General features: G+C 45.0%; 2 protein-coding genes across 2 annotated transcripts; both read left to right on the forward strand.

Moving 5' to 3' along the window:
• The first annotated feature begins 4,516 nt into the window (after positions 1–4,516).
• LOC119768896 (uncharacterized protein K02A2.6-like) lies at positions 4,517–7,573 on the forward strand. The gene is made up of 2 exons (XM_038260680.1): positions 4,517–4,525; positions 4,589–7,573. Exons 1-2 carry the CDS (start codon positions 4,517–4,519, stop codon positions 7,571–7,573), a joined length of 2,994 nt encoding a protein of 997 aa, XP_038116608.1.
• A 163-nt stretch (positions 7,574–7,736) lies between these two features.
• On the forward strand, positions 7,737–9,011 carry LOC119768897 (uncharacterized protein K02A2.6-like). Its single transcript, XM_038260681.1, has 2 exons — positions 7,737–7,803; positions 7,879–9,011. The coding sequence occupies exons 1-2, from the start codon at positions 7,737–7,739 to the stop codon at positions 9,009–9,011; spliced, it is 1,200 nt and encodes a 399-aa protein (XP_038116609.1).
• Positions 9,012–25,793: the final 16,782 nt, after the last annotated feature.

Genomic DNA, 25,793 nt, shown 5'->3' on the forward strand with positions numbered 1-25,793 from the left:
CCAGTAGCTTTTGCACCGTGGTGCAGCGCCACTTCCAAAATTAGGAAGACTACTGGAGCACTTTCTATGGCCCGGCAGAGGCTCAATTCCCAGGGCAGGTTAAGGAGAAGCTCAAACACAAAGCTCACTGTGACACTCCCAAATGGCAAATCCAACGACTAACGAACCAAAATCTAACTATTGATTAATTGAGACCAAATTGATAACGACCATAGAACGTTTGCGAATAAAAAGTTAATAACGAGTTGAGCGCTTAATGAACGGACCGTCAACCTCCATTGAGCAAAGTTTTATTAAGGTTCCATTACAGGTGAACGATTCTACCTGAGTTCTGACGAGCGACTACACTCGGTACCAAGATCTTTGTTGACGTCAACGTTCTAATCTGCTCTTGCTCTTTTCCTACAGACTACCTCTTAATACTAATCTGACCTTCACGCCTCGTCCGGCGAGTGCTGCGGGAGGTTCGGCTGGCTCACGTGCTGTTGATGGAGGTTTTGGAGGCCGCACGTGGCTGCAGGAACTGTTGATTCTACCGGGCGACGATCGCGTTGTTCCACTTATGCGTACACGCACCACTTGCAGGAACCCGAGCGGACCTCGCTGGCGGGTTGGATCGAATGCGGTCCAAGCTGGACGAGCCACCGATGGAAATGCTTCACCGGATCAGGTGCGGAAGCCGCACGTGGCTTATGCTGATCGCCTTCGCTTGAGCTGGTCGCGTGGTCGGCGCCTAACACATCAGCGTCCCGCGCACGGGGCGGATCGATTGGCCGTACCAGGAAGTACGAGGTTCCGGGGATCTTGCTCGCAGGCCGCACGGTTCGTTCTGGGCGCACGCCCGATGTGCACTTTGCCACGTGTCTTCACTCGAATTTTTGACCACCACACACCGTTCTGCGTCCACTGTGCGTAATCCACGCGTGCTCACCAATGCTGCCAGTGGTTAGTGTCTCGGCTCGCGCCGCCGTGCCGCTCACTCGCTGATGATGGCGACGCGGATGTGACGTGCGATGATTTCCACGTTGCATGCAACTCGTCGAACAGTTTCAGACCCCTAATGCGGCAAAGGGTTTCGTGTCGAGGGGTTCGCGGATGAACTGTTCCACAGTCCAGTCACTCACGTTTGGCCACGCCCAGGATGACGGAGGGGCGTTCACAGGTGTCCACGGACCGTAGCGACTTCCGGGAGGGTGCGCGAAGTCGAAGGCGCGCCCAAGGAGATGTGCAGGGTGCGCCGAGCAGTTCCGGTGTGCCAGGATGATGGAGAGTCGATCGGAGAACCTCGTAGCGGACGGTTCCTTCCTGGAGGGGTTTTGGGACCCTAGATTTTGACCCACGGCAAACTGTGGGTGCTGTTTACCGCGGCGAAATACATTTTAACTTCGAGTTCACAAGGTTACAAAGTTTCAGCATCTTCTTACCTGACTCAATCCGAACTAACTCTCTAACGCCTAATTCAACCGGTGCAAATTGAACGTCGTACCGGGTTAGCCAATCTGTACAAACATTCTGGCTAATTAGATGTGGTTTTCAACTAAATTTAGCGAAGTTTTACCTGTTGACGTAATGGCTGACTCTCCTAGGCGTCACGTGTTCTTTCTCACCAATTGCACTTGAACTGACTTCGTGGACGGTCCGGACAGAAATGCTCGATAGGAAAGGGAATATACATGGGAACCCGTGCAAAGTATCCGCCTCAACTACTACACCGTTGAACGTTATACGTCCGTATATCCCCTCAATTTCAACCAATCACCAGTTGCCAGATGGTCCATAAGCATTGGTTAGTCCACCGTATTTACAAATACAGAGAGCCCAGCCCAATACCTCCAAGTTGTTCGACGTGCCATTTGAGTGTACCACCCTGAGTATTTCATGGAACTCAAGCGAGGGATGGGTCAAGAGCCTCTCACAGTAGTGACGCCTTCCACAACTAGCGGCGCTGTTGCTGCTAAAGGGAGGCTAAAGAACGCACCACACTTAGGGTGATTCATGATCGTTACATTCGTCCATGCTAATCATAAAAATTTTGAAATTTTGAAAAAATTTCAAAATTTTTATCTGTGGTTTTTCAATTCTTATTGGCGGGCTCAACCCATTCTCTACTGATTCCATATCTTATTTTCAACTTGCAAAGTCATACTTTAAGTCTAATGTTTGATTCTTATGGATGTAACAAATTCAAATTCGTTTTCATGTTTTACAAAACTGCTGATTCGCGATTTACTGTTCAATCCATGTATTTTTCCAACTACTTATCTTCCATATATTCAAGTTCCGTTCATTCTCTTTCATTCTTCTTATTTTCTACAAATTACGTACTTAATACGCTCTACTTCAGAAATATCTGAAAACTTTTAAACCTAAATCCAACTTACTTCAGAAATATCTGAAAATATATTTTTATCCCAAATTCCAAGTAACTGCAAATAATAATCTGCCAAAAATCATTTTACAATATCTAATAACTTCAGTGATTACTGAAACATATTTCTTAAGTAATAACTTTCTAATCTAAATCTTCGCACTCAACTTGCATTCAATCTTTCATTCCTATTCGTTCTAGTACAGCCATTTCAAAAACATCGCATACCGACAACACAACCCTGCGCAATGTTGGGATTGCTGTCCGTTCTGATCTGTCAAACTAAACGTGGAAAACTGAGTGAAGGCAGGCTTTATGAAATTTATGAGAAAAGAGGGATTTTTTTTTTTTTTTCAATTATTCGAACGATTTTTACTGAAACTACAGGTGGAAAAGAAGGTAAATATGTAGTGGTTCAATTATCAATTGTTAACCCTAACTTTATGAGCTTTAAATCCAACACTAAAGCAAATTTTGTTTGTTTACATTTTAGGACAATCAATCATCTTTCAACCAAGCGAACTTTCGACTTATTTTAACTTAATTTCCTAGGACAAAACAATCATTGGTGGTGAGGAAACACTGAAGCGTGACATTTCGAACCGGAATTTCCTCGAAGGAATGTTTGTTGGAGTGCCAGATTTGTTCCAATCTCTTCATGAATGAGTATCAACATAGCTGCTTGTTGGAGTGGGCGAATTCGATCAACCCGTTGATGGCGGAGTACACCTCTGCAGGTTCACTCAACGCCCGGAATCCGTATTACTCTGGAGAGGTTTGGTTTGGGATTTCCCTTTTGTTTTTGTGCAACCCGGTTTGTTGCACCGACATAGCTTTGTGAATACAGATGATGCTAAGCTTTCTTCAGAAACGAACCGTGGAATGTCCCGGGAATTCTTTTTCCCTTTTCGTCTTCCAGAACGTAAGTGTTCGTTCCCAAAGATTGACGAACTCTGGCCTTCGAGTATTTTTCACCGAATTTGCCCACGAACTGTTTCGCCGCATCAGATTGGTGAACGTTCCGTTTGTACACCAAGTCGCCTTCCTGGAAACGGTGTTTCGCGTTGGATCTCAGGTTGTACGGCTTGGAATAACGCTGGTAAGCCTTGTGCAGATTTGTCCGGACAATTTCATAAAGCTTCTTTTGATCTTCTTGGACCTGTGCTGGCTCGAAGTCATGTTCTTGCAATTCACGCAGATGATCGTATTCGGCCCCAGAACTCACCATATTCCGCCCAAAATTGACAAAGTACGGAGTGTACCCGGTACTATCGTGTACGCTTGTCCGGATGGCTTTCGCGATCAATTGTACACTTTCATCCCAGTCCCGGTGATTCACGTGCTTGTTAAGAGCGCACCGAATGGCCGTCACGATGACCCGATTAACTCGTTCGGACGGATTGGGGCTCGGATGGTATACTGCCAGGTTCCACTGCGTCACCTTGTACTTCTCCAAAGTTTTCGTAAACTGGTCGGACATGAACACCTTGGCGTTGTCGGTAATACAAACGGCGGGAGCTCCGAACAGGTTGAAGACCAAGTTCTCCATGACCGCACAGACGGCGGGGGCGGTAGCGGTTCTCATGCACTGCACCAGCACAAACTTGGAGAAGAAGTCGCAGATGACCAGAATCCAAACGTTTCCTTTTCGTGATCTCGGATACGGACCAAGGAAGTCAATAGAGATCATTTCCCAAGGTCGCGTACAGATCTTCGGTTTTCCGCACGGCGGACGAACATTCTGATTTGGCACCTTAGATTCCTTGTGTTGTGACGAACCGGACCTGAGTTTCTGGGCGCACTGCAGCGCTACCAGAACTTCGCCGCTGGGCTCTTCGCTCTCATCCGAGAGATGACAGATGAACGACGCCGGAAGCTAGGAGTGATAATTTTTAACGTGTTCGTCTTTTGTGCGTCATTCTTAGCTAGACCGCCATCGCGGTTAGTCGCGTGAATAAAGTCTAAGTTTTAATTTGTTACGGCGAGTCTTTTATTTGACCTAATGGTCACGGCCATCTCGAGAACTTGTCGTAAAAGTGGCGACGATAGTTCGTGTGCGCGAAGTTGTCCGGATTTCGTCGGAATTTAACCGGGAACATCGCGTCACCCACGCGGAAAAAGCGGAAGCGGTCGATGCTCGACGACGACATGTCCGGGGTCGACGACAATCAGCCTGCGCCGGTCCCTCCGAACGTGCAACAGCAGCAGCTGTTACAGCAGCAACAGCAGCAGCAGCAGCCGCTACCGACGGACGTCGTCATCGCGCAGATTTTGCACCAGCTTCAACAGCAACAAGCCATCACCAACCAGCTCCTCCAGAACAACCATCTGGTCCAGGAGCAGCAAAGGAATTTCATGCAGCAGCAAGGCAACATCCTCCGCAACATCCAGGTGCACGTACCGCCGAACCCCGAAGCAGTCCTTGACTCGCTAGCGGGAAACGTCAAAGAGTTCCGGTACGACAGCGAGAACAACATAACCTTCAACGCTTGGTTCTCACGCTACAAAGACCTGTTTGATAAGGATGCTGCAAGACTGGATGATCCGGCAAAAGTACGCTTGCTGATGCGGAAACTCGGCACTGTGGAGCACGAACGCTATTTGAGCTTCATTCTGCCGCAAGCCGCCAGTTTCTACTCCTTCGAGCAAACCGTCGAGAAGCTCGGGAAGTTGTTTGGCACCACGGAATCCACTATCAGCAAACGGTTCCGCTGTCTGCAACTTGCCAAGGGAGCGACCGAGGATTATGTAGCGTACGCCTGCCGAATCAACAAGAACTGTGTGGAGTTCGAGCTGGGCAAGATGTCGGAGGAGGAGTTTAAGTGTTTGATGTTCGTGTGCGGTCTTAAGGACGAAGCGGACGGAGAAATACGGACAAGGCTGCTAACTCGCATCGAGGAGAAGACGGATGTTACGCTCGAGCAGCTGTCCTCGGAGTGCCAACGCCTTTTGACGCTTCGTCACGACACTGCCATGATCGAGAAACCCGGAAGTTCGGTTCACGCCATCCGTAAGCAGCAGCAGTTCCAAAAGCCGTCCCAGGAACCTCGGCAGTGGGCCCAGAGGCAGGCGCCGCGCGAGTTCCGTCAACGTCAACAGCATTCCGGAGGCAGGAAGACCCCGCACGGCGAGGGTGAAAAAGTTCCGCCTGGCCCGTGTTGGAACTGTGGTGCAATGCACTACAATCGGGATTGCCATTTCAAGTCCCATCAGTGCTCGGAGTGCAACCGCTACGGGCATAAGGAGGGCTACTGCCGCACAGCGAAGAAAGGAAAAAGAAAAACAAAAACAAACAGTGTCACAGTGGAAACAAAAATAGTGCAAGTGAACTCAATAAAAGAAAGACGGAAATTTGTGCCAGTGACATTAAACGGCGTTTCCGTGAAGTTGCAGTTCGACACTGCGTCGGACATTAGTGTTGTGTCCAGCAAGACCTGGAAGAGGCTCGGGAAACCACCCACAAGACCACCAAAAGTGAACGCTAAATCTGCATCTGGTGATCCTCTCAAACTTGAGTCCGAGTTTGATTGTTCGATCACAGTGAACGGTGTGTCGGAAATGGGTGTAGTGTTTGTGGTGAACCAGGACCTGCACATCATGGGACTGGACCTGATCGAGAAGTTCCAGCTGGATGCGGTCCCGATGAACGTGTTCTGCCGCCAGGTCGGGGAAACGTCCTCCACTTCAATCGTTGGTCGTCTCAAGACGGCGTACCCTTCGGTGTTCAGCACGACACTGGGCCGCTGCACCAAGACACAAGTGAAGTTGGAGCTCAAGCCTGACCAGAAGCCAGTGTTCCGCCCAAAGCGTCCGGTCGCATACGCCATGTACAGCGCCGTGGACGAAGAGCTCGACCGCCTGGAGCGGTTAAACATCATCTCGCCTGTCGACTACTCGGAGTGGGCCGCTCCGATCGTGGTCGTCCGCAAGGCGAACGGCACAATCCGGATCTGCGGGGACTATTCTACCGGGCTGAACGCGGCTCTGCAGCCGAACCAGTACCCCCTTCCGCTGCCGCAGGACATCTTCATGAAGCTCTCCAGCTGCAAGTTTTTCAGCATTATCGACATGTCAGACTCCTACCTACAAGTGGAGGTCGATGATGTTTCGAGCCTAATCCTGTCGATCAACACTCACCGGGGCATCTACAAGGTCAACCGTCTTGCGCCCGGAGTCAAACCCGCACCTGGGGCGTTCCAGCAAATAGTGGAAACTATGTTGGCTGGACTCAAGCAGACCTGCGGGTACATAGACGACATCGTAGTTGGCGGAGCGACAGAAGAAGAACACTGGCATAACCTCAACGCACTTTTTCAACGCTTGGAAGACTTCGGATTCACAGTCCGACTTGAAAAGTGCTCGTTCGGTCGCAAGCAGATCAAGTATTTGGGGCACCTGCTGGACCAGCATGGTACACGTCCGGATCCCGCGAAGATCGAGTCCATCAAGATGATGCCGGCTCCAACCGACGTGTCCGGAGTGCGCTCTTTCCTTGGGGCAATAAATTACTATGGAAAGTTTGTCCCCAACATGCGAGCGCTCCGCTACCCCCTGGACGAACTGCTGAAGGCGGGCGCCAAGTTCGATTGGACGCCCGATTGCGAACGTGCCTTCAACAAGTTCAAGGAGATCCTCTCATCCGACCTTCTGCTGACGCACTACAATCCGGCCCTGGAGATCATCGTCTCAGCAGACGCGTCGTCGATCGGCCTCGGAGCGACCATCAGCCATCGCTTCCCGGACGGGTCAGTCAAGGTCGTGCAGCACGCATCGAGAGCACTCGCACCCGCCGAACGCAACTACAGCCAGATCGATCGAGAAGGACTTGCCATCATCTTTGCGATCACCAAGTTCCATCGCATGGTGTTCGGCCGGCACTTCCGGCTGCAGACGGACCATGCCCCGCTCTTGCGCATCTTCGGGTCACCCAAAGGCATTCCAGTGTACACCGCCAACCGGTTGCAGCGCTGGGCCCTAATGCTGCTCATGTACGACTTCACCATCGAGTACGTGGCCACGGACAAGTTTGGACATGCCGACATTCTGTCTCGGCTGATCAACCGCCACGTGAAACCCGACGAAGACTACGTGATTGCAGCCGTCACACTCGAGGATGACGTCCGATCAGCAGCGTTCGAGTCGTTCGACGTTTTGCCCTCAGCTTCAAGACGGTACGAGATAGCACCCACACGGATCCGGTCCTGAACAAGGTCTACCGGTACGTCCAAGAAGGCTGGCCCAAAGCACTGCCTGCCAGCGCCGACCGTGAGCTCAAGCGGTTCCACAACCAGAGCGATTCGCTCACGACCCTGCAGGGGTGCATTCTCTTCTGCGACCGTCTCGTGGTTCCCTCTCACCTGCGCAAGCGATGTCTCGACCAACTCCACCAAGGCCACCCTGGAATCGGCCGCATGAAAGCTGTGGCCCGCAGCTACGTGTACTGGCCTTCGCTGGACGTCGAGATTGCTGATTACGTGCGAACGTGTCCACACTGTGCCGCTGCTTCCAAGGCACCGGCGCACGCCCTCCGATCCCCTGGCCGAAATCAGCACGTCCGTGGCAGCGCGTCCATGTCGACTACGCCGGGCCGATCGATGGTGAGTACTTTCTGCTGGTCATCGACTCCTACACCAAGTGGCCAGAGATTGTGCAGACACGCCGGATCACAAGCATCGCAACGATTGCCATCCTGCGAAGCTTGTTCGCACGTCTGGGGATGCCGGAAAAGCTGGTATCGGATAACGGAACCCAGTTCACCAGCGCCGAGTTCGCGCAGTTCTGCGCCGAAAACGGGATCGACCACGTCACCACTGCCCCGTTTCACCCCCAGTCTAACGGTCAGGCAGAACGTTTTGTCGATACGTTCAAGCGCGCGGTGAAAAAGATTCGAGAGGGGAGAGGAAAAATGGACGCTGCACTGGACACTTTTCTGCTGACTTACCGAAGTACTCCAAACCAATCAGCACCGGATGGCCTCTCGCCATCTGAAGTGATGTTCGGTCGACGTGTCAGGACTTGTCTGGAACTACTTCGTCCTCCGCCGAGCAAACCACCTGAACCAGTCCAGCTGCCAGAAGTTAAGACACGGTCCCTCAACCGAGGTGACGCCGTGTTTGTGAAGGTCTACGCCAAGAACACCTGGAGTTGGCTTCCGGGTGTAGTCATCGAGAAAGTCGGTCGAGTGATGTACAACGTGTTGGGCGACGGTGACCGTCTTGTGCGGTCGCACATCAACCAGATCAAGAACCGAGCGACTTCGAGCCCTGGCCAAGCACCTGGAACGAGCCAGCCGGCAAAGCAGAAACAACTACCGATGGACGTCCTGCTCGACGCTTGGGACCTGGTCACAACCGCCAACGCGTCGCCGCCGCCTACAGCGTCCCCGAACCAAACGACGCTGAGCGAGGATTTCCACGGTTTTGACTTCCCGTCGTTGTCGCCGTCCCTTCCTGAGGTTCGCTCCAGCCCGGACTTGTCTCCGGCCTCGACGTCCTCGTCCTCATCCTCGACGTCAACCTCATCTTCCAGCTTCGAGTCTGCAGTAGCGAGTACTCCAACTGCACAGCCACCTGTGCAGCAGCCACGGCGTTCTTCGCGGGTACGAAAACCTCCTGTGCGCTTCAACCCGTACCTTCGCTACTAGGGGGGAGATGTTGTGACGAACCGGACCTGAGTTTCTGGGCGCACTGCAGCGCTACCAGAACTTCGCCGCTGGGCTCTTCGCTCTCATCCGAGAGATGACAGATGAACGACGCCGGAAGCTAGGAGTGATAATTTTTAACGTGTTCGTCTTTTGTGCGTCATTCTTAGCTAGACCGCCATCGCGGTTAGTCGCGTGAATAAAGTCTAAGTTTTAATTTGTTACGGCGAGTCTTTTATTTGACCTAATGGTCACGGCCATCTCGAGAACTTGTCGTAAAACCTTGCACACCTGGCAGCTCGCACAGTACCGTTTGATCTCACTCGCCATCCTCGGCCAGTAATAACGTTCGCGAATTTTTCCCAGCGTTTTTAGGAAACCCAGATGAGCTTCGTTGTGACACTCCTCGAGCACTTTCCTACGATCACACGGGGCAATCACTTGTTTCCACCTGAACGCTGGATCTTCGCTTCCCGAGGGGTTCGTCACGAATTTGTACACTTCTCCATCGACAACCTTGAAGTCGCTGAATCGACCTGGTTCGGTCTCGACCATTTTTCGCAAGCCCTCCAGGTACGGGTCGGGTAAAGACGCTTTCACTTCGAACACACTGCGACTGAGGGCGTCGGCGGAGATATTTTCCGATCCTTTTTTATATTGCAGAACCACATCGTATTTGGACAACTTCAGCGCCCATCGTGCAATCCGTGGGCTCTTCGATTCGATGGACATCGTCTGCAAAAAGGTTAAGCTCATGGCATCCGTCTGAACCACGAAGCGGTTCCCTTCAACGAAGTGGCGAAAGTTTTCAATACTCAGCAACACGGCAAGACACTCCCGTTCCGTGGCACTGTATCGGCGCTGCGTGCTCGACAACTTTTTGGAGAAATAGGCAATGCATTTCCTCTCACCGCCTTGGATTTGAGTCAACACAGAACCTATTGCCAAGTCGGAGCTATCGGTCTCGATAATGAACGGTTGTTCAAAATCTGGATTCGCGAGGATTGGCGCTGACACGAGTGCTTCCTTGAGCTTCTGAAGTGCTTCATCGGCTTCTTGTGTCCAGAGAAACTTCTTCCGCCCTTTCTTCAGAAGGTTGGTGATCGGGGTCGTAATGTCCGAGTAGCAGCGTACAAACTTCTGATAAAAGCCGGCCAAACCAAGTAGCCGACGCACATCTTTCACGGTTCGCGGCGCCGGGTAGTCCAAGATCGGTTGAATCTTAGCCACGTCGGTAGCCAGCCCTTCATCCGACAGGACGTATCCTAGATATTTGATGCTGGTTTGACAAAACTTGGACTTCAAAATGTTGATCGTGAGGCCGGAGTTCCTCAACCGCTCGGCGACGCAACGGATTAAACGGATGTGTTCCTCGAACGTCTCGGAAGTGATGATGATGTCATCGAGATAGACATAGACGAACGGCTCTAAATCATGTCCCAGAACCTTCGACATCAGGCGGCACATCGTGGCAGGGGCGTTGGTCAACCCGAAAGGCATCACCTTGAAGCGGTACAGCCCTTTGTTGGTCCGGAATGCTGTTTTATTCTTGGCCTCCTCGTTTAGCTCCACCTGGTAATAAGACTCGGTGAGGTCAATAACGGAAAAGAAACGTACCTTCTTGATTCGCTGGAGGATCTGCGTCATATTCGGGATCGGGAACTCGTCGCGTTTCGTCATGGAATTCAACCGTCTCGAGTCAAGACAGATCCGCCATTTACCGGTGGGTTTCTTGATGGGAAGTAACGGGTTCAGGAAGTCGGCCGATCCTTCACATTCTTCGATCACGTCCAACTTCCTCAACCGCTCCATCTCGGCGTCAATCACGGTCTCGACCGCTGGAGACCACCGATAGGACGGGATCCGTGTAGGAGTCGCACCCGGAATCAATTCGATCTGGTGCTTGATGAGGTTTGTCCGTCCGAGCTGACCTTCTCTGGTAATCGGAAGCTGCTGAATCGCCTCAAAGAGTTCCGCTCGTTGCTCCGGGGTCAAGACGTGTTGTGTGATGATGTCCGCCGGACCCTGAATGGTCACGGAAGGGGTCTCCACGGTGGGCATTTCCAGGCTGGGATCTTCATCCACCGGTTCGGACAGGGCAACGGGTTCAACTCCGGGAACCAAATGAAAACAGATTGGTTCTCTTCTTTCCCCATAGTGGTCTTCAGCTAACAGCAAGTTTAACTCACTATCCGCCAGTAAAGGTACGTTTTCTGCTGATGGACCGTTCTCGGGATCGGCGGTGAGTTTGAAATTGAAGGCCCTCAAGAAATCCACTCCCAGGATTAAGTCCTTAGCAATTTCCGGTACTACCAGCGTGGGGACCACTTTGGTTACGTTCCGGTATTTGTACGGGATGTTGACATAGCCAAGGCAGGAGTACGGAGTTTGATCTGAAGTTCGAACCTTCATGTTACAGTTCTGAATATGTAATCCCAGACGATTGATTAAATTTAACGAACTGATGATCGATACGTTCGCTCCAGTATCGGCCAATCCTTCCAGCTCATGATCCAAAATCGACACGGTCAGGTGAGGGCAACGGTTGAAACAGGTGTTGATAAGATACGTTTGATTAAAGTACTGGTAGTGATCATTGGGAACCTGTTCGACAGTAGGTCCAGGAGGGTGGTTCCCCGAAGCCTCCTCACCTACTCGTTTTTTGAACCTGTTGGATCCACCGACCGAATGTTGTGCTGTTGTGGGCATTTGAAAGCCGTGGTGCCCCGGTTTCCGCAGATGTGACAAAAAATCTCCTTTTGTTGTTCACAGTCACGCCACAAATGTCCGGTTCTGCGGCAGTTCCAACAAGTGGGTTGAACACCCGGATCCGTCCGGCGAAACCGCTGGGCAGAACCTCGGCCAGCCTGGATCGCATCTAGATCCACGTCTTCTTCAAATTCTTCCTGTAACATCATCTCTCCGTCCAACATGACTTCGTTAATCAGGTTCGTCCTTTGCTTCGCCGGAGGATTCTGCAAAAGTCCTTCGAGTGCGTCAAAGCGAAAACATACATCTGCCAATTCGTCAATCGAAGTGATGGTGAACGGAACAAGTCGCCGCTTGTATGACATCTTCATATTTTCGGCGACGAGTTCAAACTTTTCACTCTCGGACATGGGCCTCATCAGACGCTGGCACATCTTTTCAATGTCCGTCAGGAAGGCACTGAAACGTTCGTTTGGTCTCTGTTTCCGGTTCTTCATTTCCTCTTTCGTGACGCGATCCCGGTTTGGGTTGTCGTACCGTAACCGCAACTGGTACAACAACGTGTCCCACGAATCGAAGCGTCGTTCGTACGCGGTGTACCAGACGTACGCATCTTCTTTAAACAAAAGGTGTGCGTGTGTCCTCAGCTCCTCCTTGGACACCTGGTACGATCGGCACATCACGTCGATCTCCATGAGGAAGTCGATCACCGGAACCGGGTTGGCATCTCCTGCGAACTTGGGCCACTTTTCAATAATATTACAGGTTTGATGAGGAAGTCGCCGACGTTCAAGATAAAGTGGTCGAGCGTTGTTCCATTCCGGGTCCTGCGGCGGTAGCGAATGTGTAGTCGGATCATTGCCCTGGTCCCCTTGTGGACCTTGCTCCCGGGACGTAAACATGAAATCTCGTTGATCGTTGAACAGGGTCGGTGTGGATTGTGTCCCGATCCCTGGAGGTCGCGCGAACGGAGTGACATCAGGGTTGTAGATTGGCGGGTCTGAACTAACCCTTAAAGCACCAGCTGGAATCGTTGTCGAAAATCGGTTCCGACCATGATCAATAGTGGAAACTTCCGGGTCCCGAAGTCCTACATCAGCGATTTGTTGAGCAAGATTGTTCACAATCGTGTTGCGTACCACTGGCCTTCCCCCTGCGGGATTAAGCAAGTTCTGTACATACGACCTGACGTATCCTTCAATTTCAGAGGCGTGCACGTAATCCAATGGGATGTTGGCGGCCCTCTGCTGCTGCGACGCGTTTTCCTGTCGCTGCTCCGCCACGGAGGTACCTATCTCCGCCCGGTGAGGGTTCAGCAACCCAAATCCGGCAAAGGGAATGGACCAGGGATTAACGGATGACGTGACCGTACCGGGGTTGTGCGAGTACATACGCGACAAAGGAGGGCTCAACGACGACTGGGTTGTCGTAGACGTCGTTGTTGACACTCTTGTCGGCTGCACCGAGGTTGTGGGCTGAGGTTGAATTCTTGGTCCGAACCTATTCCAGGCCTGCCCAGTGGAGGATGTTAAGTTCGGTTCGGTGTGCATCCCTGGTCGACTCGTCGTTGTCATCGGGAGGCTTTCTCCCCAGTGCCCGAGCTGCCCGAAAGTGGTACTGGCCGACCTGGTGGACTGCTGCTGGCTGTACAAAACTTGCTCTTGTTGGTTGATTTCCCGAAGAGATTGTTCCAGAAAATGTTTCGCTTGTGCCAGCTGTTCAGCATGATCTGCAACTCCAGCCGCATGTCCTCGCGCCGTCGAGGTCTCTACTCGTGCCGGCTCACTGGTGTGTACGCAGGCCGACCCAATCGCCGTCGTAGAAGAGGGGGTATCTGCTGCAGACGTAGCGGCCACATTCCGAGACTGTTCGATCGATCCACCTGACGAAGTTGTGGCCGAAGATTCACTCACCGAGGGCCTACTGTTGTTGGGTTGCGGGATCGACGCGTTTCCTGACTGCCTCGTTACCGGCGTCCTGCTCCACGCCGTAGCTGGGTATCGCTCCGAATACGAAGTATGTTCAACCATAGAGGTAACTGGGACCCCAGTTGAAACAGCGGTGGATGCGTCAGCCGAAGCGGACAGAGATACCTGAGAAGATACCTCCACCTGAGGACTGGCGGGGTACATCCGTGCCAGGTCCTGCTGGAAATAGTGCATCATCAACTTCCTCGTCTTGTCCATCAAAACCAGCCGATTCATGGACTCATCTTGAGTCTTGGCTTTACAGCGCCAGAGTCGACGGTAGTAATGAATTAAGCGCGATTTGCACGCCCTCCAGCGAGCCGTTCGCAACTCTTGCTCAACGTTTTGTAACGCTTCCGGAATCACCCAGTACTCTTCCGACATGGTCCGATTAGTCAAGAGTTCATCGGGCCCTTCAGACCGTAGCCAATTTCGCAGAACTCGTCTTCCATTTCCATGCTGGAGACTCGCGTTGGGTCCCACTCGCAGCCGAAGTTCGTAAATCACTTCTTCATCCGTCAACTCATCCACGTTCATGTAGAACCGTGACATGGTGTAGAATTGGAAGGCACTTTTCACTCCGAATAGAATTCACAAAAAAAAGAAAGTATGATTGATTGACGTTGTTTTAAATATGACAGAAAAAGTATTTGTTTAGGGTATGCGCAGGGTAAATTAAAAACTAAATCAAGAAATTAACTATAATTTTTCGACAACATTTCAATTTTAACACAAATTTACCAATTTTTCATTATATCCCAAATTATGACCAACATTTGTCCCAATTTCCCAATGTCCCAAATTCCAATTTCAACTAATCTTACGAGCCCCACGTTGGGCGCCAAAATGTAACGTTGCGTGTGCGTTCCAACCCCAACTCCAGTAGCTTTTGCACCGTGGTGCAGCGCCACTTCCAAAATTAGGAAGACTACTGGAGCACTTTCTATGGCCCGGCAGAGGCTCAATTCCCAGGGCAGGTTAAGGAGAAGCTCAAACACAAAGCTCACTGTGACACTCCCAAATGGCAAATCCAACGACTAACGAACCAAAATCTAACTATTGATTAATTGAGACCAAATTGATAACGACCATAGAACGTTTGCGAATAAAAAGTTAATAACGAGTTGAGCGCTTAATGAACGGACCGTCAACCTCCATTGAGCAAAGTTTTATTAAGGTTCCATTACAGGTGAACGATTCTACCTGAGTTCTGACGAGCGACTACACTCGGTACCAAGATCTTTGTTGACGTCAACGTTCTAATCTGCTCTTGCTCTTTTCCTACAGACTACCTCTTAATACTAATCTGACCTTCACGCCTCGTCCGGCGAGTGCTGCGGGAGGTTCGGCTGGCTCACGTGCTGTTGATGGAGGTTTTGGAGGCCGCACGTGGCTGCAGGAACTGTTGATTCTACCGGGCGACGATCGCGTTGTTCCACTTATGCGTACACGCACCACTTGCAGGAACCCGAGCGGACCTCGCTGGCGGGTTGGATCGAATGCGGTCCAAGCTGGACGAGCCACCGATGGAAATGCTTCACCGGATCAGGTGCGGAAGCCGCACGTGGCTTATGCTGATCGCCTTCGCTTGAGCTGGTCGCGTGGTCGGCGCCTAACACATCAGCGTCCCGCGCACGGGGCGGATCGATTGGCCGTACCAGGAAGTACGAGGTTCCGGGGATCTTGCTCGCAGGCCGCACGGTTCGTTCTGGGCGCACGCCCGATGTGCACTTTGCCACGTGTCTTCACTCGAATTTTTGACCACCACACACCGTTCTGCGTCCACTGTGCGTAATCCACGCGTGCTCACCAATGCTGCCAGTGGTTAGTGTCTCGGCTCGCGCCGCCGTGCCGCTCACTCGCTGATGATGGCGACGCGGATGTGACGTGCGATGATTTCCACGTTGCATGCAACTCGTCGAACAGTTTCAGACCCCTAATGCGGCAAAGGGTTTCGTGTCGAGGGGTTCGCGGATGAACTGTTCCACAGTCCAGTCACTCACGTTTGGCCACGCCCAGGATGACGGAGGGGCGTTTACAGGTGTCCACGGACCGTAGCGACTTCCGGGAGGGTGCGCGAAGTCGAAGGCGCGCCCAAGGAGATGTGCAGGGTGCGCCGAGCAGTTCCGGTGTGCCAGGATGATGGAGAGTCGATCGGAGAACCTCGTAGCGGACGGTTCCTTCCTGGAGGGGTTTTGGGACCCTAGATTTTGACCCACGGCAAACTGTGGGTGCTGTTTACCGCGGCGAAATACATTTTAACTTCGAGTTCACAAGGTTACAAAGTTTCAGCATCTTCTTACCTGACTCAATCCGAACTAACTCTCTAACGCCTAATTCAACCGGTGCAAATTGAACGTCGTACCGGGTTAGCCAATCTGTACAAACATTCTGGCTAATTAGATGTGGTTTTCAACTAAATTTAGCGAAGTTTTACCTGTTGACGTAATGGCTGACTCTCCTAGGCGTCACGTGTTCTTTCTCACCAATTGCACTTGAACTGACTTCGTGGACGGTCCGGACAGAAATGCTCGATAGGGAAAGGGAATATACATGGGAACCCGTGCAAAGTATCCGCCTCAACTACTACACCGTTGAACGTTATACGTCCGTATATCCCCTCAATTTCAACCAATCACCAGTTGCCAGATGGTCCATAAGCATTGGTTAGTCCACCGTATTTACAAATACAGAGAGCCCAGCCCAATACCTCCAAGTTGTTCGACGTGCCATTTGAGTGTACCACCCTGAGTATTTCATGGAACTCAAGCGAGGGATGGGTCAAGAGCCTCTCACAGTAGTGACGCCTTCCACAACTAGCGGCGCTGTTGCTGCTAAAGGGAGGCTAAAGAACGCACCACACTTAGGGTGATTCATGATCGTTACAAGTACTTTAGTGAAATTTTGATAAAGTGCACCGTTTTCAAGTTATAGAAATTTGTAGGTAACTTTTTTTTTTTTAAATATTCGCAGTTTTGTTTAATTTTTTAAATTAGTGCACATGTTTTCCCAATTTTGAAAAAAAAATTGGAAAGGGCGTAATATTGAATGTTTGGCCCCTTTTGAAATGTTAGTCCTGATTTAAAAAAAATGAAAATATTGTTTTCGAAAAGATCGAAAAAATTCACGAACGTTTCATAAGTTAACATTGCAAATCATTGTTGCTGATATATCGACATTAGAAAATGGTGGGTTGGTTGGGTGAGACTTGCAAAACATCAATTTTTCTGTTTTTAAACATATGAATAGCAATAGCTCAGCAACTAAGGATCGTTTCAACAATGTTTAAAAAAGCAAAATATAGAGAATTTTCTCAGCTTTTCACAAATATTTTTTTTTTTCAAAAGTGGCAAACATGGGCAATTGTTTTAAAAAAAATATAACTGCAACTTTTTTTTTCAAAGTGGCCAGGAAATTGCTATGACTTGAAAACGGAACACTTCATTAAAATTTCACTGAAGTACTTTTTGATTGCAAATTCGATTTTACACCGAAAAATAAAGTTGAAAAAATTTTGCGACCGATATTTCGAGTTTTTGAAAAAATCGGTATTGATTCAAAAAAACAAAACTCGCGTCGAAGATTTTTTGCCCATTCTGAAATTTTCTGAAAAGTGGGCATTTTATGTTCCTGAAAACATATCACAAAATCAAAAAAAAATAAAAATAGCGTTTTTTTAAATCAAATTTTAGTGACAAAAAATGAAATTAAAAATCATCAATACAACTTTGCCGAAGACACCAAATCGATCAAAAAATTCCTTCAAAAGATATAGGTTTTTGAACTTTCATATATCATTTTTGTATGGACAGCTGCCAAATTTTTATGGAAAATTATATGAACAATCTAATGGTGCAAAATGGCTTCTTTGGGCATAAGGAAAGCACCAAAAAAGTTTCAGCCGGATTAAAAAATACAAAACAAAACGAATTACCGAAATCTCAGAGGATTGCTCCAATATCTCCGCAACAAATGGTCCAATTTCCAATATATTTTTTTTTCGTAATTTCTTATCTATTCAAAATATTCTATCAAGATCAACACTTTTTTTGTTTTTTTTTTTTCTTGCTTTTAACCTTAAATTCGAGTTTTGTGGCCCAGTTTTGGTCAAATTTGAATGGTTGATTGCGTAATAATTTACCAAATGCATTTTTATCAATATTTCATCACCGCCATATTGGCCGCCATCTTAGTTTAATAATTCTAAATCACATAAGAGTAGTTTAGTGACTTAAGCTCGACAATTGAAAATAAGAAATTTTTTTTCGTGATTCGATTATCCGAAGTGATTTTTTTCGAGACCTCCGGATAATCGTTTCTGTACTGTATTGAACAAATTGCTTTGAATACATATGTCAAAATGTGAAAATAATAAGTGATTTCAATCATCTGAAAAATATTCCATCAATTCATTTTTCTTTTTGTTATGTGTAATTTTTATCAAAATGTAGTTTGAAATTATATTTTTTTCATTTTGAGAACGATCACGAAAAAAAAACACATTATTCAAATAGTTAGGACAATAGTGCTCAATCGATATTTTCTAAAGTTATGTTCTTCTTTTCCACGTGACGCAAGAAGAATCAAAATAGGTTCTCGCTAAGGTGTTAAAATTAACATAATTACGCTGCTGCGAGCGTTAAAATTTTCTCCACATTGTTGACTGCTTTAGTTATAATATTTTACGTTTTCACAGACTTCTATTTTTGAGATAATATTACTGTTTTATTTAAGAGTTCGATTTCGATTAAACTTATGAAATGAAAATTACTGTAAAGCTCTGAAAGAAGCATGAAATATCAATTCAATGTTTTAGAAAATTTTCAAACGCGTTATTTTATACTAATCCAAAAATGTCTAACTTTTTTGCAACAAGGTGTAATTAATTGATACTCCAAAATACCTCGAACGATCGAACCACTGCCTGCGTGATGTTCTAATTAGGGGGTTGTTTGTTCAGATTCAGACATTCAGTTCAACGGTCTGGAGCCATGTTTATTCTTTTAATCGTCAAATTAGCCAATTTTCAGCCGACTTTGGCATGAATTCTAGCATCTCATAATGTTTTTTTTTTTCGATTGGATTGATGTCACACATAATTTTAGACAATTCCGCCAAACTTCTAGAAAAGCTATTATTGAAAAGTAGAAAGCCAATCCAAGTTGAGTCTATGTCTAGTTCAAGGTGATCTGCATTCGCTTTCAGCAGCTGCTCCCTTTGAGGGCCAATTGCCATTCATAACGTGCAAAAGTGCATGACGGTGGACCAGTCACGCAAAGTTGGCCATGACCACCAGGGTGTGTGCTGAGGTTTGCGAAAGTGCGATCGGAGACGGGAAAAGTCGTTCACCGAGCGCCCCTCAGTAGGCCGGGCGCAGGTCATCGCAGGGTATCTACAGGGTGGGCGGAACAATGGTTGTAATTGACTTTTCCTTGATGATAACGGACCGTTTTTTTTTTTGCAAAGAAAGTAAATTTCACTGTGATGTGTGGTCTCTAGCTTGATTACGTACAGTACTTATCATTATAGTAACAGTTTTGTTTTTTTTTTATCTTTTTTCTATAAACAATTATCGGAAACATTGAACCGAGAAGGAAGAAGAAACAACAAAAATCCACAAAACCCCCCATATGTAATTTGATTGGGGTGAGGAAAAGTGGGCAAGATTCCATAATTGTACACCTAAATTTGATTATGATGTTTGTCTGGTCGATTATTTCCACTGGCTGTGAATGTATGTCTCACAGCTCCGGGCGGTGGTGCTGTAATTTGATTCGGCTCGTTACGGGGTTGCTCAATTGAACGGGGTGAAAAGTAGGCTACGACTGCCGTTGATCATCTTTTTCGTTGGTTTTGCTTCCAGTTGCTTCTGAATTTCTTGAATCATCTTATCACAAATCGAATATAAATTTTGATTGAAGCCTGAATTGATACAAAATTTGATATATAATTTTGCATAGAAAAAATCATATGGTATTTTACATTTTAATTTTGAAATAAGGCCGTTGCAAATATTTTTCGTTGTTTATGTCAAAAACATAATTGTTCCGAAAAAACAAGGGGCAAACAATTTTTTTTTTTCAAAAACATAAAATTTCCAATAGAAATAGAATTCTAATCGACTGCAAACAATCTGAAATGCATTTTACTGCATTTAAAATCATATTTAGCATGTTTGGGCACGTTTAAAATATTATGCGGTACCATTGTAGTCATCAATGAGACTTTTGGTTTTTAACATTCAACGATTTTTGTATTTTGTTGATCAGCATGTTTTAGAGCTTTTTGTTGCAATTTCTTTCTTTTAATGTGTTCTAACATTGACCAAAATATGAGATTGATCTGACGTCTACACCCAGAGTTATACAACTGTCTCATTGTAGACGCACTTGGCAGGAACAATGGGACAGCTGGGGAACAATGAGACACTCTACGAAAATCAACATTTTTCTAGCAAAACATCATGTTTTTGTATTGTTCCATCACAGGTGACTTGCCTTGAACATTTTAGTGCAATTTTGCCAACTTGAAACGTTAATTAACAAAAGTTTCCCTAAAAAGTATTTAAATTTTGTAAAATTCATATATTTATACAAAATAACTTTATATTTTTTGTTGAATAAAATTAAAACTCAATAAATATGCCAAAAATCACTTTTAATTCATGTTTTGAAAGATTTACATAGATTTTAAAAAAGTTTAACGAAGAAAAATCAAAGTGTCTCATTGTTACCCATGGACTGAAAGGAGTGAGACAATGAGACAGCCCTGGATTCTGGGTATATTCTTAATTTTGGACAAACCTAATGAAAGGACATTGTAGCCCAACTCATTCCCTATGAAACGTCGAAACAAATCTGTAGAAATTTTAGTTTTGGTGTAAATGGCGGACTACGAGCGAAATATTATTTTTTCCATAATTTACATTTATGAATAACTTTTCAAGGAAGCGTCCATAACCAAAGCCACTATTATGGCAGACGCAAAATTTATTAGGAGCTCAGCGCCAAAATCGAGAGAACAATGACTCACACCACCACAAAAAAAATAGTTCATTCGTTAATTGATACAATAAATCTCGAACAAGTGTTCCTAGATACTTCGACAACACCAAGCTGTGGTGGCCGAGGCAGTTAAATCATTGTGATAGTGTGTCTGAGGTCTCTGGTTCGATTCCCGCAGCCGAAACTTTTGGTTTTTTTGTTTTGACGGATGAAGTTTTTTGCAAATGAACCTCGAGAGAATAATTCTTTCGCCCATCTCGAGCTGTGTTCTCTGTGTCCGTAAATGGTACCGCTATTCTTTCGTCTCGAGGCCATTATCCTCCCGGACTAACGCTGCCCAGTTTTGGGAGTGTAGAATAAGTTGGGCTACAATGTCCTTTCATTAGATTTGACCAAATTTTAGAATACACCCAGGGCTGTCTCATTGTTCCCCTCTCTTTTCAGCCCATGGGTAACAACATTTTGATTTTTCTTCTTTAAACTATTTAAAATCAATGGCAATATTCCAAAACATTGGAAGTAATTTTTGGCACATTTATCGACTTTTGAATTCATTTAGCCAAAGATATAAAGTTATTTAGTATAAATATAAGGTTTTTTTTATAAAATTTAAATACTTTTTAGGTTCACTTTTGTCAATTGAAGCATTTTAAATGGGCGTAATATTCTATGTTTGGCCCTTTTAAAATGTTAGTCTTGATTTAAAAATTTTCAAAATATTTTTTTCGAAGAAATCGGAAAATTTTACGAATGTTTCATGTTTTAACATAGATAATCGGACCATTAGTTGCTGAGATATCGTCATTAGAAAATGGTGGGTTGTTTTGGTGAGATTAAGAAAACTTCAATTTTCGTGTTTCTTTTTCTTTAAGCCGCTGTATTTCAGCAACCAGAGGTCCAATCTTCAATGTCTCTTAGACAATTTTATAGCAAATTTTCTGAACTTCTAGAAAAAAATATTTTAAGAAAAGGTAACTTATGGTCACTATTTTTAAAAAATGAAAAACTGCAAATATTTCGCTAAAATCAAACTTTCGGTGGCTTTATCTTGAAAACGGAGCCCTTTATCAAAAAATCTGTAAAGTACTTTTCGATTTTTTCAATTTTTTTTTTCAATTTTCAATTTTGCATTAAAAAATAATGTCAAACTTGTTTTTGCATGAAACTTCCTTTTTTTCCAAAAATCACTGTTTTTTCAAAAAATCATAACTCGGCGGCAGATTTTTTGTCCATGTTTCTCTATGGCTTAAAAGTTGCGGATTTTTGTCCCCTTAATCATATCAAAAAATCTCAAAAATCAAAAAATACTTATTTTGGGAAATTGAGTTTTAGTGAAAAAAGGTTGATAAAAAAATCTGCAATTTTTTTCCGTGTACCTATTTTTTCTCAAAAGTCCTCAACAATACCTACAACTTTGCCGAAGACACCAAATTGATCAGAAAATTTACTCAAAAGTTACAGCTGTTTGAATATTTACATACCATTTTTGTATGGACAGCTGCCAAAATTGTATGAAGACTTGTATGGGTGAACCAATGATGCAAAATAGCTTATTTGGTCATAGGGAAGGCCCCCACAAAGTTTGAGTCAAATCATAAAATACAAAAAATGAAAATGGTCGAAATCGGCCGATTTCGTAGAGAGTTGCTCTACTCTCTCTGTAGAGGTCGGATCGATCTCATATTTTGATCAATGATAGAACATTTTTATAGAAAGAAAATGCAATAAAATAAAAAGCCGATTACAAAATTATGCTGAAAAAAATACAAAAATTATTGAAAGTTGAAAATCAAAAGCGTCTCATTGATGACGACGCTACCATACATCACCGCAAAAACTTTTTTTTCTATCCAAAATATATTTTGAAAACTATTGATTGCCAAACAACTGGACAGTTGCATAATGCATTTTAAAACACTTTTTTCATTCTGATGTTGAAACCGAGGCTTGAAACTTTTTTTTTTACTATTTTATAGTTTTATACCAAACAACTTTCTTCTGGTTGCATTTTATAGGAAATTGTCCAAGGAATTCATTAAATATACAATATCAAATCTAAAATGCTCTAATGCTAAAATGTTTAAAACGTGATTTTCACCCATTCCTTATATTTATATACATTTTATTTGATCGCCATCGTGTTCCCCGGACAATTTTACATAAGAATCAATTCATATTTCAAAGTAAATTGAACCATTGCCGAGAAACAGCCTTTCAAAAAAAAAAAACTTTGAATTTGCTATGCAAAAATAAGCACGAGTAAAAGAATAATTTTTTTTAGAAAATCGTCAAAAAAAGAGGGACCTTCAAGTTTGGTCCAAATCGGTGAAGATCGAGCCCAAAAATGTACCCAGATGACCCGGAATGTCCCATATTTTTTCAAAAAGCATCAAAATTTCAATGAAAATATAAGTGCAATCAGCTGAAATCTAGTTAAAATGCATTCCCCTGCATTTAGAATCATTTTAAGCATTTTTTATTTATTCAAAAAACTTCGAACTTTCAGAAAACTTTTATGTACAGTACCACAAAATGTTTTTTTTTTTCTGATAAAAAAATTGTTTTCTCAAAATCTTACATTTTTTGAATAATCATGATTGCAAAACAACTGATGAACCTTTGAAAAACATTTGCACCGTTCTTATTGTTTTTTAAAACATAAAACTAGGCTAAAACCTTCAACTCGCTAGTTCTCGGGCATAACTCACCCAATCAAGACGATTTTTTTCCAGTGATTTTTTAGGATGTCTAGATGATCCTAGAACTTTGTGGAAATTTGATCAAATCTGTATCGTTCAACTTTTTCCAACTTTTTCTTTGCGTGTTAAAAAAAAATCGCCGAAAATTCCGCGGAGGCAGTCTTTTTTTTTAAATGTGGAACGATGTTTTCGGTCGCAGAAATTACAGATTTGTTCAAATCAAGTTCTGCAAAATTTTAGGATCATCTAGACATTCTTACAAATCACTGGGAACAAGAATCGTCCCGATTGGTTGAGTTATGCCCGAGTACGGGCGTGTTGAAGTTACCGTTCCAACTTTTTTGGGAGGCTTGGGCGTCCGTGTAAGGTGAGTTCAGATGAAACCGCTTTTTGAAGTTGAAATTTAACGCCAATGTGCAGATATGCCAACATCAGGTGCCCGCTGGAATTACATGCTGTTCGGCTACTCAGTTTGAAATCATTCAATCAATCAAACTAAAATTGCCATTCCATGCTTGTTGGAAAATTATCAGTATGAAGTTTGTTTGAATGTGGCGCAAATTCTTTTAAATATAGTATTGTTTTTAAAATTTGGACTTTTATCAATCTGCTCGTAAATTTTCATTTTTTTCCTTTGTTTGGACAGAAAATGCTAAATAAAGCATTGCAAATACCACAACTCTACAATTTTAATGTCGATTTTTGCTGTTAATATCTCGTCAAAATCTTTAAGAATTGGCTCCCTGAATACAGTTGAGTTCATTTCTAGCCAGTACTGAACATTGATATGGAGTTTTTTTTTAAATTATCAAGCGCCTTCATTTAATATCATTAATTTAGAATGGATCTATGGAGTCGTAACATGTTATGTTACAATCCCTTTTCTTCTAATAAAAATAGTGCCAAAAATATTCAAAACGCAATTTCCATATCTATAAAATCCATTTTTCGACGCCATTCCGTGAAAGTTTTATCGCCGCACGTTTTACGATCGTTTGGAATTCTTTTCAAATTTATTACAGTTCCCACCGGCCCTTTTACGAAAAAAAAAAATCGATGCACGCACAAACTATTAACATTTTTTATGATTTAATTTAGAATATTTTATGACACATGTAAATCAAGAATGAAAAGAACTCCGCGAGCCCTTTAGAAATATTTGGTTTAATTAATGAGAATTCCTCGCGTAGAAGCAATCACGTTTTTTTTAAAGAATTCTCTTAAACAAAAAAAAGTGGGTTTGATTTATTTATAGATTGATCCTTTTTATTACCACCTGAAGAGTATGATTGGCAGTTTGGTTTTTCAAATCAGTGTTCAGCACACCTCAAGCTAAAGCTATTGGTTCATACCTTTGCTAACTACGTGACGCGATATCTAATTAGATAAGTAATTTTAAAACACTCTGTAAAATAGGGTTGAACCGCCGTGAAAACCATCAAATTCCACCCTAAAACAATTTTATTGCCCTACCTGATTGGTTTTGTCAACGGTATAATAATGATATTTAAATTGGCAAATTCTATACCATTTTATGTACTACGCAAGAATTTTATCTAATTTGAGGAAGAGCTTGGCTGTGTGATGTCACATGGCGCCATAAAATCAATTATTTCTGCTTTTTTTTAAGGAATGCCATCTGGACAAGGCGTATGATTCTTGGACTGGCTACTCTAAATCTCGAACATCAAAATATTATAAATGTTTTCACATTGCATCATTGAGAAGAAATTTACAAATTAAAAAGAACTGAGCTACTGAATGTACATTAAAGGTAGGTAGCAACCCGATGACAGCATCGGGCGCCACACCTCATTCCGTATTCCGTCAGGTTGACAGGTTCCAACTCAGATAAGGCACTTTGCACGAAGGTGGGGGGGGGGGGGCAATTTCCTGGTGGCTAGCAGCAGCAGTTTGACACTGTGCACCTTATAAAATCTTTTTTTTTAATCGTTCCATTTGGAGATTTTTACGACACCTCTAAAAGAAGCGCGACGACGTTGACCCGCAACCCAGAATGCTAATTGTTCCGATCGGTACTCAATCATTACCCTATCGCTTTGGTGGGGCGATTAAAATTGGGCTTAAAATCGGGTTGAATTCGGTTGCGATAGATTTAGGTTTCGACCAAGTAGGCGAGCAATTCCTGGAATTTTTACTGTAGGGTGGCTCATTTTAGGACAGTGAAATTAGAAAACAAAACTAACTTAATCCACCTATGTGGTTGGAGCCTTCCTCACTTATTACCAACAATGGCTGATACGAAATTTCATCTCTTTCAGATACAAAAATTTCATCTCTTTTTAAGATCCGAAGTAAAAAAGTACATCAATATCACTTTGTCACTTAAGTGGCCATATCTCGAGACAGGGTTGCCAGATCTTCAATGTTTTAGGCTCGTTGAAA

This window comes from Culex quinquefasciatus, chromosome 3 (genome assembly GCF_015732765.1).
Source record: "Culex quinquefasciatus strain JHB chromosome 3, VPISU_Cqui_1.0_pri_paternal, whole genome shotgun sequence".
In the NCBI taxonomy this organism is placed as follows: domain Eukaryota; kingdom Metazoa; phylum Arthropoda; class Insecta; order Diptera; family Culicidae; genus Culex; species Culex quinquefasciatus.

Bases quoted from the DNA above. Each gene is read 5' to 3' on its own strand.
- LOC119768897 (XM_038260681.1), top strand. From the start codon at position 7,737: ATGTCTCGACCAACTCCACCAAGGCCACCCTGGAATCGGCCGCATGAA. The intron at 7,804-7,878 runs GTGTACTGGCCT...GCTGCTTCCAAG, and splicing joins AAGCTGTGGCCCGCAGCTAC to GCACCGGCGCACGCCCTCCG.